Source organism: Pseudopodoces humilis, chromosome 9, assembly GCF_049639895.1.
Source record: "Pseudopodoces humilis isolate 2021_Gansu_Grassland_sample_001 chromosome 9, ASM4963989v1, whole genome shotgun sequence".
In the NCBI taxonomy this organism is placed as follows: Eukaryota; Metazoa; Chordata; class Aves; order Passeriformes; family Paridae; genus Pseudopodoces; species Pseudopodoces humilis.
This window is the reverse complement of record NC_142208.1, coordinates 24,340,049-24,352,789: the sequence shown is the minus strand read 5'-3', so window position 1 is coordinate 24,352,789 and position 12,741 is coordinate 24,340,049. Positions and strand designations below refer to the sequence as shown.

Here is a 12,741-nt window from a genome sequence, read left to right as displayed (position 1 = left end):
CCCAGAGCTCCTTCAGCTCAGCTGGAAAAGGTGTCTTTGGTCTGCAAATGAGTGGTAAAGAAATGTGAGTGAAGTTGGCTAACCGAGCAATTAATAGATCTCTGGATGTCACTCACTAAGAACAGAGCTGCCTTATTGCCATTTCTATCTCAAAGGGGATAGGACTTTCATCCTATTGTTTCTAAATGCAGCCTTTTAGCTGGTGTATGTGCTTTGTAGCATGTAGTAAAGTTTATTCTACCCACTTGACCTCAACACTGAGGTTGATGTAACAGAAGCTGCAGCTGGGGAATACAAATTATCCTTTGTCTTTTTTTTTTTTTTCTCCTGGTAATTCTTAAGTCAAAACTTAATGAACCAAAATTATATGCTTTTGTATTCTCTGTAGATTTGGGTATATAACTTCAATAGTAGGTCTGGGATGGTTCACTGACTTCTGTTTTATACTATTGCCTGTCACAGAAGCTGAATGAAACCAGCGCAATATGAGATTTGTCAGTGTAACTCACAGCAGTGTCATTCTGCTGTCTGACGCTCTGCTGATTCTTTCATTAAACCATTTATCTGTTAAGTCTTTACAGTAAGTTTACATATCAGTCACGAAGTGTCAAATATCTTCTCTTAAAGACTTTTGAATAATATGATATGCTGAATGCTATTATCAGTCCTCTTCAGTGACACATCTACTGAGAGCTCCCCTGCTCCCTTCAGCAAATCTTGGTTTATACGAAGTGTCCACTGGCTAGAGATAATCTTTGAGAAACAAAACAGAATTTGCACTTTGATTACAAGAGGCCCATATCTCCAGAATAACTGTTGTACAGTTACAAACCTCATGCATGTTTGTGGCATCTCCTGCAGCATTGACAGAAACCAAACGTGTGTAATCTTGGAAATGTAATTTTTGTTGTCTGAGTACTTTGCAAGGGGAAATTGTAATGATGGCTTCCTGGCTTTTCTCTGTGGGCCTAAAAACAGCTGCTAAACAAAAACATTGTCAGACCTTTCTTTCTAGAGTTGATTTTTAACACTTTTGATTGTCTTGCTTCATGGGAGATCCATTTTCCCTCTCTTCCCTCCCTATTTCTATGTACTTCATTTTTTTGATTTGTTCAGTATAAGGAGGAGTCGCATAAGGGGCTTTTCTCTCAAAAAGAAGTAGTCTTGAGTTGAAAGCCACAGGACCGAAGATGTAAGCAGTGAAGGTGCTCATGGGCAGAATGAGACAGTGGCAGTTCAGAAAAGCCTTACTGTTTCTCCTGAGTGATCAGCCTCCAGTGCTGTTGGTTTTGATGGGTGACCACTGTCTCAATTCCTCACACAGAAGTTTGGAAAGTTGTGTTGGAAGCTAGGAATGAGCAACCTATGCATGGTTATCTGCAGAAAAAGGGGAGCCACATCCCTGAAGAGTGAGACCACTCTCTTTCTAGCAAAAGGAGCCGAATAACTGGCTTTAGCTGAAGCCTGGTGTTTGTGTGGAGGAAAAATAGAATAAACACAGCAATTTCTGTGGGAGTGGCAAGAGTGACCTTTGGTATGGGGGAAAGAAAAAAGAGGGCCTTCTTCCAAGACTCAGTAAAATATATGCTTAGCTCAGTATTACTGTCCTAGAAACATCCCTGGAAGTGTCTGAAACAATGTGTATCTGGACAGAGCATCACTGAACTTTACCTTGGACCTTACAGAGACAAGATCTAGCTGCCTGGGGGTCTTCTGCAGTTCAGTTTAGTGCTTTGCATGCAGTGGAAACCAGACATGGAGCTCCTTCTGCAGCAGACTTGAAAATAGGGGAAAAATTAGTCCAATTCTATCACTCAGAACAGAAACCTAGCTAGGAAAACTGTCCTGTCCCGTGACTTGGAAGCTGGGATTTCATTTGCCAGGTTTCATTTGTAGTGGAGTGTTTCTGTGGGGAAGGTGTCATATGCTGGTGGTGCTAATTACAAACCAGCTGGAATTTCTTACCAGTGATAAGCCAGTTAAGCAGCCTCCTAGGAGAGAGCAACAGAGAGGCTTTTCCTCTTGGTAGCAAAGGTTTTGACAGATTTTGTCCCATCAGAATTAGAAGGATCCAAATATGACTAGTCAAGGCAACTTGACTTCAGAGATGTAGCTGTGCTGAATTTGCTGCCATCAGATGCTCCATCAACATTATTTTCCCTTTTCTGAGGTATTATTTCTTACTTTGTCTCAGTAAGTGCTTTGTTTTGTTTTTTTTAATTAAAGTTTCCATGCTTCACCCAGCAACAAATGCAGTTGAGCCACAAAACCAAACAGCTGCTTGGATCTGTTTTACTCTCTTAAAGAGTGCTCACTTCAAGCTGCTGCAACCTTTTCATAGCTCCTTTGTTCTGCAGTGATCAGGAGCTTTGGATTCACTTTGTTTCATGCCCATTCCTCTGCACTGAAAGCTTTCCATTTGTTCTTTCCCTGCCCTGTTGTGACTGCTGGTAGAAAGTTCTAGGAAGACTGGCTGAGGTGCTCTTAATTGCTTGCCTTCCCTGCCTTTAATCTAGCTACAGAAACTCATGATGTCACATGCACCAGAGTTTGGGTTGAGGAGAGGGGTTTTGTGACACTTTCCACGTCTGCTGTTGCAGAGGAAGGATGGTAGTCCAAGTTTTCAATGGCAGGTGTAATTTTTTAAGCTTCAGAGGGAAAGATTGGCTTTGGGTGTGATGGGAATGCTGCAGTAAATGACTCCTGGGTAGGTGGAAGAAGATGTTGACAAGTGTCTGTTCTGCTCTGATCTGCTTACTGGCTTGCTCTCAGCAAGTCTGCTTAAAACCTCTGCCCAGCTGGAAGGGGATAGATGATGGAGATGAATAGGGATGCTAAGTTTTTGGCTCAAACACCATACTTGAAGTCCAGTCTGTGCTTTTGAAGTGTGTGTCTTAGTTCTGGCCCCCCTTCACCAGTGTCACATCTGCATTTCTCTGAAGTGAGGTTTAGCAAAAGTATGTTTGTAAAACACTTCACAACCCATGGATGTGAATGCTGTATCATCTCCTGTCATATGCAAACCTCTCTTGTTCTTTTTTCGTGTTTTTTTAAACGTTTCAAGCTCACTGCTGTAGACCTGTGCTGCTTGGGAGGTGCAAGGAGAGCAGTGTGCTGGGCCAGCCCCTCTGGGCTGGGGAGATGTGTCCCCCTGGGGATGCAGTGCTCGAGTTTCAGTAACACAATGCTTCGTGCAGCCATGTGCATGTGCAAAGAGCCAACTGGCTGCAGCTCCCGCAGTGACGCTGGGCTGATTTGGCAGCCGGATTGATTCTGTCAAGTTACAGTATGGGAGTTAAGTCCAGCTTCAAATCCTCTCCCTTACCCGCTCGAGGAACTCGGAGAGGGGGAGGGAGGTGGGAAGAAGCGAGGGAGAGGGGGACGCTCTCTGGGGACTTTGTGTCATTATTGGCATGGAAACATTTTGCGATTATCAGCAGCAGGGTTGTGGCGAGGGGCTGATTATCTGTCATGTCGTCAGCATAAATAACCAGTGGGCCCCTGAGCAGGGCTCCGCCTTTTGTAATGGCTTCACGTAATCGCTGCATAGCAGTTTAAAAGCAAGCAGTGTGGAAAAACAGCTGGACTGATCCTGACCCTAACTGATGTTGCCTTTTCTCCCCTCACTAGAAGAGAAATATGTCACTATCCAGCCGTACGCCAGCCAGGGGAAGGACGAGATTGGGTTCGAAAAAGGGGTCACCGTGGAGGTCATCCAAAAGAACCTGGAAGGATGGTGGTACATCAGGTAAAGAAGCTGTGCAAGTCGCAGAAACTGCTACAATGAGCTCTTCTGATCATTCACTGAGTGTTAGCATTTAAATAATTCTGTAGCTAGACAGGGAATCCCAAATTGTTCATAATGTCTCTGGAAGAAACATAAAGAAAAGTCTGAGGCGATACAACGGTGGCTAAAGTAACAATACAGTATCTGGAAAGGCTGTGGACCATTTCAGTGAGGAAATGCCTTAACTTGCAGTTTTAGGGTTTTTTTCCCTTGCTTCAAGTTAAAAGCCCGTATCTGAGTTAAGATCTGTGAGACCTAACAAGGCTTTCTGTTGTATATAATTTCAATGTGCTTCCAGTATAAGAGTTATTCTGCAACCTATTTAAATCTATTTATAGCAATGCTAAAAGGCTGATTGTGATCTCTTGAGCTGTTTGGAGCAGGTAGTGTTACTTTCAGGGATATGAGATCAGTTTGCTGGCTATAGCCCTTTTGCAAGCTTACCAATGGTTTCAGCTAATTTGCTTTGATTTTTGTCTATCCACATTAGGTATTCCTAATGTAGAGGGACTGCATTCCAAGGGCAGGTGAAGTTGTTATGTGTATCAAATTTTGTTATGTAGTTGGAACAGCAGTCCTAGCAGAGGATTTTGACTTAAGAATCTCCTTTGTAAATGCTTATGGGCAGACTGTAGGGTAGATATTGTCTCAGTGATCTAGGGTGTCAGGATGAGCACTTCAGAGCTTTCTTCATCTAGGGTCACACAGCATTTAGGTTTTAGTGCTCTTTTGTGGTTCTGCCTTTTGCCTTGTATCTGTGTGTGAACCTGTCAGTGCTGTGACATCCCATTTCTCTTCAAACAAGATGTGACACAACAGGTAGCTTACAATGGAGGTTTATCTCTCAGCAGTGCAGAACATCTCATATAGTCATCTTTTTCCATTCAACATGTAATTACAATGATTTTTTCCTCTTTCCCTCCCCAAGTTATAACTTGCTTTTGCTTGAATGCTGCTTGATTTATTGGCTCTGAATAAGGATTGTGAAAATGCTGAAGCAATGCTGTTGTTTTACTTGATTTCCCTTACTTAGAAGAAAAAAATATCAGTTTTCTATCTAATGATCCCATGGAGCAAATAAGCTAATAAAGATAGCAGTGGAGCCAGGAAGGCACTCTAGATAGGAGGAACTCAAAAATGCCTGGGTTTGGTCAGGTCACATTTTTTTCCTCCATTAATCATCTACAGAAGTGGAATCCAGAGTTTCAGATAGGGGAATCGAGCACATAGGTTTTTCTGAGGGGAGAACCATTGCAGGACACCTCTAGTTTATTTTTCTATTCTCTTTCTGCATTGTAGCCTGGTTACTACTGTAGGTTTCTGTAGGGCTTCCTCCAGAGGTTTCCCTTTGCCATATTAACACTCCTACAATTAGTTGAACTATTTTTTCCTCCTTTTTCTCATGCACTCCTTTGAGTCAACCCAAAAGACACGTTTTGCTATACACCAGGAGTGCCTTCTGGAACATGATGACACTTGCTGCAATGTTTTCTGTGGCATTGTCATCCATGGCAGTCTGCTGGAAGGACAGTGGATGCCCCAGCCACTCCATGATAGGTGGGGATTGCAGCATGTGCTTGGCTTTTTCGGAAGAGGCATTTTGATTTGAGAAACCCCTCTTATTGTTGGAAGATAGTATGTGCTCCCCATATATGTGACAAGTCTATGGGATGCCAACTGTGCTCCTCTCTGCTGCTTTGGAGCACTGTGCTACTTTGTTGCTGGAGAACTAAACTCTTAGAAACAGGGAATTTTTCCCATGGGTATCACTTCCAGAAATGTTGATGATGTGATCCATCCCTGCAAAAGCTGGTCCTTTGCAGCCTGGGTAGCTGATCTCCAGCTTGTGCTGTTTGTTACATGTACACTGCCCTCAATACCTTAGGGACCCCTCAGAAAAGGATTCCCTTCCTGCAGAAATTTGCTTCCCTGAGTATTGAGTGCCTTCGAAGGAGCAACTCCTTCTCCTGCTGTGAGTGTGAGGGAGCAGGAGGAGAATGCAGTTGAACCCTGGGCTGCACAGACTGAACACACTTCAGTGTGTAGAGAGAACATCAAATCCAGTAGTTTGTAAATGGAATCCACCTTAAAGACATTAGCTTGTTCCACCTTAAATATGTAATTTCTCCAAATTCTTGGCCATGTGCTGATCCTCATTTCCTGTCCTTCTTTTTCTTTCCTTTTTTTTCCTTTTTTTCTTTTTTTTCTTTTTTTTTCTTCTTTTTTTTTTTTTTTCCTTTCCCTAGTTTGCTTCCCTCTGGAGTAATTCCAGTGCTCTGGAGCTGGAAAGCAGATGTTACTCTCAGACTTACAGAGGCACTTCTGACTTTTTTTTAACATTCCTATAGTTTTAATCCGTTTTTACCTTCATATAATATACACAGGGAGGGTTTTGGAAGCATGAAGGAACCAAATCACTGCACCTAATTCTGAAACCCTCCCAATTCAATGCTATACAAGCTAGAGGCAGTATTGGTGTCTGTCTTTATTTTGCCCTACATGCATTATGACTTAAAAAAAACAAAATCAGGACTAGGGAGAAATGAAAGAAAGACTCTGTCCTGGGATCCTGCTTACTGTTGTATTGAGTTCAGCAGATCTGTGCTTCCTAGTGTGCCCATAGCTGGCATTAGCATCCATCATTTAGATCTTACTTTGCCTCCAGGTGACAGCAGTAGGTAAGTACAATCTTGTGATGCCCAAGTGGACTGACTGCAGGGCAAGTTGGTACCAATATACGAAGTAAAGCTGTTGTTCTTTGCCTTCATAGCCTTCATTTTATGGTTTCTCTGAGCCTCTGCCCAGGAGAATGAAGCGCAGCTGAGAGGTGCTGGCAGCACTGAAATGAGGAGCAATCCAGGATGGGCTTAGAATGTTTCCAGTAGGTTCTAGATAGGAAGGAAGGCAGGATGCTTGTGATTCAACTCCTAAGATGTGAAATGAAAATTGTTACTGCTTCAGGACTTGGCTGAAATTGATTACCAGTTGTTTTAGTTCTTTCACCTATAAAATGGGGAAGATCAAGGAATCTTCTAAGGTTATTCTTCAAAGAGCTTAAAGATTAACAAATTCAAGACTAAGGTAAAAAACGTATGCATATTTCGCTTATGAAAGTAGTTTTTATTTGTGATATTGCAGAAATAAAACAGTAGTTTCTGGTAACTACAGCTCAACATTAACTTCAGGTTAAATTTGCTTACACAGGAAGAAGTAGCCTACAACAGCCTCTCTACTGAGCGTTATGTTGCCCAGAGTAATTAACTGTCCGTCTGTTGCTGCTGTTATTCATTGGGAGAAGCTATGTGAGATCAGAGGTATTTGTTGCAGTGGGGTTACACAGGCTGATCCAAATACTTAAAGTTGGCAGGAGAACTAACAGGCCAGTACAGAACCTGCCTGTGGCTGCCGTTCTGATCTTAAACATGTTCAGTCTCCCACAAGCTAAGATGGATGTAAACTGTTTTTTCTTGCTGATTTTGCACAATCAAGCTCTGTTGAAAATAACCTTTGGAACTGGAGTGCTCAGTGCATTGGCCACTGTAGCTTTCTCACAGATGGAGACCTCTACACCTCCACATTGTATAAACTCACAAATGTATTTTAAAAACAATTACTTGATCCAAAGGCAGCAGAGAGCATTGGTCAGCAGCTCTGCAAAAGGGAATGAAACCAAAAGTCTTCAGGGCTGAAAAATGGCAATGGGTGATACCTTGACACAACAGGAACTGTGGCATGTATTCAGGCCTTTTTTTCTTTTCCTTTTATGGCTTGGTTTGAGGCCTAGCAGAAAAGCCTCAAAAGGGGCAGGATTGAATAGATCCAAACTGCTTCTTGACATGGTCTTCCCACACCATGCTGTGGATGCTGTGAATCTTTTTGCACTCAAATCATTTTAGTATCAGGTTGCTACTTCTTCTTAGTCTCCATGCATCAGACAAAGCTCAGAGCTCTTGGGATGCTTTCCTTTGACAGCAGAGTAATTTGGAAGAACTTGTCCCTAAACTCCCTGAGCAGGAGAGATGCTACGTCTTTACCTTCATGTGTGACAGAAGGCAAGTATGTAGGGAGAAGCAGAATCTCTAGTATCTTGACTGGTCTAGGTGGGTGAGGAGGAAAAGGCAGGATTTTAGACAGAATGATCCTTGTAGTTGTTGCTAGAAGTACAACAATTGTATTTGCTTTTATACAGGAATAGTAATAAAGAAGCCTAGGGAATCAAATCCACACTGCATTTTCCTGTTCTCCCTGTCAAGTCCCAGAGCCACTCTCAAGTGTGTGGATGTGGTGGGTGAGACCAGGATGAGATTTGATGCAGAGATCTCACTGGAAACCTCAGAATCCAAGTGTTGTCACAACAAAGATGCTCACCTGCCAGGAAATTATTTGCTCATATCCCATGTGCCCCAGCTCCTTCCTCTGCTGTCTAACGAGGCTCCCTTTTCAATAAAGAACCTTAGAGTCCTACTGTTTTAACCTTTGTATTTCCTGCAGATTTCCTGAGCACCAGGATTTTAATGATGCCTGCTTTTTCACTTACAGTTCAAGTGCCTGTTTTGGGTATCTTGAGAGATTAGAGAGAAGGTTTTCAGTGACTCTCACTGTAGCAAGTTGCGGTTTCATTAGGGAAAGCAGAGTTCATCCACATGGTCCTCCCTGGAGTCTGATTGTAATCTGAAATCCCTGCTGAGGTGTTAGGAATGGCAGAAGTTAGAAAAAATTATTTCCCTAAAGCCCAGCTGTAGAGGAATTACCTCAGTTTGAAGTGTAGTGTGATCAGCTCAGGATGGTGTTTCAGTAACACGGATTGGATTCAGGTGTCTGTTCATATTTCCCAGTTTTTCTTCAAATTGCCTCGAGCTTGTTCAGGAAAATGAGTCTCCATCAAATCCATTTTTCCTCAGGCTAATTGTTTCTTGATCTTGCAGTGCTAGACAAAGCTGCAGTAGTTTAAGGGTCCCATATATTCAGTGACAGAAAGCTGCTCATGCAGACCTGGGAATTATGGAAGGAGGGACAGTGTTCTTTATAGTCTCAGGGAAGGAGGCTTGCACAATGATCTTAAACTGCAGGCATAGGTTCTCTGTACTACGTGCTGTACACCCTTATTTTATCCCATTTTCAATTTGAGTTGACACTACGAGTGTTTAAAGACTTTTCAAGTATTTTACTTACTAGTTTGCTTTTTACTTTGTGGGAAAATGCTGAGTTTTCTTAGTACTCTCTAGGGGAGGCATAAAACAAACTGGTGAAGCTCTGTACCTTGTGTGTAAGCATTTCTTGTGCAGAGAGACTCCTTCCTTAGGATGATTAGTGGCTTTCAACTACACAGTTCACTGCTGGCTCAACTGACTTTGATATGTCTAATCAATAGATAATAAATGGAGACTACTAAATCTTGTTTGAGAACTGCAAACTTTGATGTTTTCATCTGTCACTTTTGCTTTAGCTGTTCTATCTGACATGCATGAGAAGGCTGTGTTTGATGTGATGGTGTTTGCTTTTGCCTCTCCAGGTATCTGGGCAAAGAGGGCTGGGCCCCAGCTTCATATCTGAAGAAGGCTAAAGATGATCTTCCATCTAGGAAAAAGAACTTAACTGGGCCAGTGGAAATCATAGGAAACATCATGGAGATCAGTAACCTGCTGAACAAGAAATCATCTTCTGACAAGGAAGCTCAAGTAGAAAACGAGTCTGCAGAAACTCATATCACCAAGAAGGAAATCAGTTTGCCCATTCTGTGCAATGACTCTAATGGCAACGCCATGATGACTTCAGACAAGCAGGCTTCCAAACTGGCCCAGGGATCCCCAGCCATAGCAAGGATAGCACCACAAAGAGCTCAAATAAGTAAGGCAGTAAAGCAGTCTGGGTTTTCACGGGCTTGCAATGAATTCTTGTTCTGTACTTTTCAGGGCTGGCACTGGCTGTCAGCTAAAGTCCCTCATGCCCTGGCCTTACAGCCAAGTTCACACAAGCAGACCTTTGCATAGCCTGTAGATGTATCAAGAGGGACTCCAGAATGTGGTCCTTCGCTAGTAGTGATAAAATTTAACTTCACTTTATACACAGAATGGCTGGTGGTTCTTTATCTTAGCCTGCATGTGTTTACTTTGTTAATTTTTCCAGAGCATACTTTTTTCCTTTTGAACGCTCTAAAATGTGCCCTTCTACCCCAGAAATGTAGCTGATGTTCAAGTTGAGGAGACCACCTGTGTCTTCTCTTGCATTTGTTCTGCTGTTTTCCTGGTGGCAAGTTGCTATAAGGTTTTTACTACTTCATCTACAGATGCTGATGCTATTCTGTGCAAGTAATGGCAAAATACTAGGAGAGAGAGCAGTGTGAGTGTTTAGTGAATTACTTTTACTGCTAGGGGGAAAATAGGTATTAGGCCAGTCCTTTGTTGGCCAGTCTCCAATGGAGCTGGTCAGTTCCAGCAGAAAATACAATCCACTACTTTCTGGCAGTGATTTCCTCTTAAATTTGCTGGCTTAGCAGAGATGAGTACCTAAGCTACTTTGGTATTTCTAGTATACCCTCATAGTTTCCTATCTTGTTTCATAGAGGTACCTTAAATATTGCAAATACTGTCTTCTATTCTCAAACTGTGTAACAGCAGAGAGCTACTGAAAAGTGTGTTTAGCAGTACTTGCGAAGTTAAATAAACTCTCCCTGTTCCCTTTCCTGCTCAGGTTCTCCAAATCTGAGAACAAGGCCACCCCCACGAAGAGAGTCCAGTCTGGTGTGTATTGGTTTATGGTTTATCTTAGCAGTGGGTAGGTGTCTGGGTGCTTTGGCAGACTTTGTGCAGCTGTACAAGGTGGGAGGGATCCTTTATTTGCATGCCTGTTCATTCATTAAGTGTTGAGCAGACCTCAGGGCATCCTAATGATGAATCAGGTTTTCTGTTATTCAGAATGTTGCCCCAACTAATCAGGTCTGAAGGGAGATTATGATAAAGCTTCTGTGTTCTGTGCATGAGCATTAAAACTCGTTTGGCTGACTCAGAAGGTTTAAATTTCCTCTGGATGTCCTTAGCTCAGACTGAAATTTCTGACCTTCTCTTCTCTTAAGCAGCTGGGAATGTGTCCTCTCCTTCCATTGCTACCAACTTTGAGGTGGCCAAGCTTCACTCTTGTGCATGTTTAGAGTGGCTCAGAATCCTGTGAAAGGATGTATGCTACAGGAATGAGACTCCTTATGATTTCTTATCCCCAAAGCTAGAATCCTGGTAATTTGTACCAATTTGAGATGAGAGCTGTCATCTTCAATAGGCGCTAGTCAGTAGTGGATTTATATAAAAGTCCTGCTAATAGCTTGTTTATCTAGCAATACATAGTGTTTAATCTTTGCTGTACCCTTTGTGAGCAATATGCGACTTGTAATTTTTCTGTCACTAGAGATGCTTCTTAACAAACTACATGAATAGCACATTTGCATTTTCTTCCTATTTTTCTTCACATTATTTGCAATTAGACTTTGTTTTGGCAAGACTATGACACTTAATCCCATGCTAAAAATAACAGTGATATTATATGTGAAACCCTGAGCATATCTGCTGTTTCCAATTATCTTCATTTAATCCAAACCATCCTATTATCTGAAGGCATTTTATTATGCTGTGCTTCTGCTGTATTTCAGCATTTATAGTGCAGAAACATCCAATTATAACATTGTTAGACACGGTTCCTAAGGTGCAGAGGTGCATTCTCTGTGAAATGCCACATGCTGTGTGTGATGAAACATCAACTGTTAGTTACAGAAGGGGTATCATAGAAATGGAGGAGCAGGAGAATAAAACACAGTGTGTGATTTGCCCTTCTCCCACTGATGGCTCTGGATCATTTTGTGTCTTTGTCCTGTGTTTGTCTGACCTATTGTTCTTTCATAGGACCCTAAGTAGTGAAGTGCCAAAGCTGTGCAGCTTCACTGTCACCTAGCTGCCCTGCAGATCAGCACTGTGCTATCTGAAAAAGCTTTCAATATTGATATTCCTGAAAGGACCTTTATCCCATTTATTACCTTAAAAAATAATTGTAGCAAATTCTGAAATGTGGCAGCTTAATGTAAAGGCACTTAGCTTTTAGAGGAGTCCGATAGGCTGCCAGAATGGCTGTAAATAGCAGTGTCCCACTTCTCATAGAGCCTTTACGAAGGTTGTGTTGGGATTGAATAGAATTTCTGGGTCTGTTACGAGGAGGATCTGGCGTTGTTCTGATCAAGCAGTAAAGTCCTTCCCTTCTAGCACTTTAGCTGGGCAAAGCTAGGGGGTTTGTGATATTGTCCTTGTTTCTTTGCTACAAGAGTTGCCCATTAGCTCATATCACTGACCTGATAATCTGACAATCTGAGTTCAGATTGTTTAAAAAGAACGGCAGTATATTAAAAGCAATAATTCATTTGGATTATATTTTAAGATAGTGTATTTAACAATGGAATCTATTAGAGGTTTGTTGCAATGCAATTTTCTGCAGTTGTGGCATGTCATCCAGAGCTGGGTCTTTCTGGACAAAATCTCAGCATAAATGAGCTGTTCTTAGTGTGACTGCAGCTCACGCTTCATCATCCCCATGTAAAATATTTTACTATGCAGGTAAAGATTATTAGTTTTAATAGCTGGTGAAAGTGGCATGAACAGTGCCACTGTTGAAAGACTTTTCTCTTTTAGCCCATATCAATACATCAGCTCCCACTCTGGAGAACTTGGCAGTTACCATTAGGAAGGAGGATGAGTCTTAGTGAATTAAAAGCATTTTTCTTTTCATACTGCTGTTTAGCTGACTGCTTCTTTGGTGTAAATGAACAAAGCATACTATTTGCCATAGGGTTTTCAGTTACCCAAGCCACCAGAGCCACCCTCTGTGGAAGTGGAATATTACACCATTGCTGAATTCCAGTCATGCATCTCTGATGGCATAAGCTTTCGTGGAGGACAAAAAGCAGAGGTGAGTCTTAA

The 12,741-nt window shown here is 42.1% G+C and overlaps 1 protein-coding gene across 8 annotated transcripts in view; it reads left to right on the top strand.

Annotated features, from left to right (window-relative positions):
- SH3PXD2A (SH3 and PX domains 2A) overlaps positions 1 to 12,741 on the top strand; it is a 247,803-nt gene that overhangs the window by 221,348 nt on the left and 13,714 nt on the right. For 7 of the 8 annotated variants that reach the window (XM_088059689.1, XM_088059690.1, XM_088059687.1 and 4 more), the window contains 4 exons: positions 3,631 to 3,748; positions 9,300 to 9,634; positions 10,478 to 10,527; positions 12,611 to 12,730. In XM_088059689.1, the coding sequence (XP_087915815.1) occupies positions 3,631 to 3,748; positions 9,300 to 9,634; positions 10,478 to 10,527; positions 12,611 to 12,730 (623 nt within the window). The remainder of the gene's footprint in view (positions 1 to 3,630; positions 3,749 to 9,299; positions 9,635 to 10,477; positions 10,528 to 12,610; positions 12,731 to 12,741) is intronic. The other variant, XM_088059688.1, reaches the window with a different exon arrangement.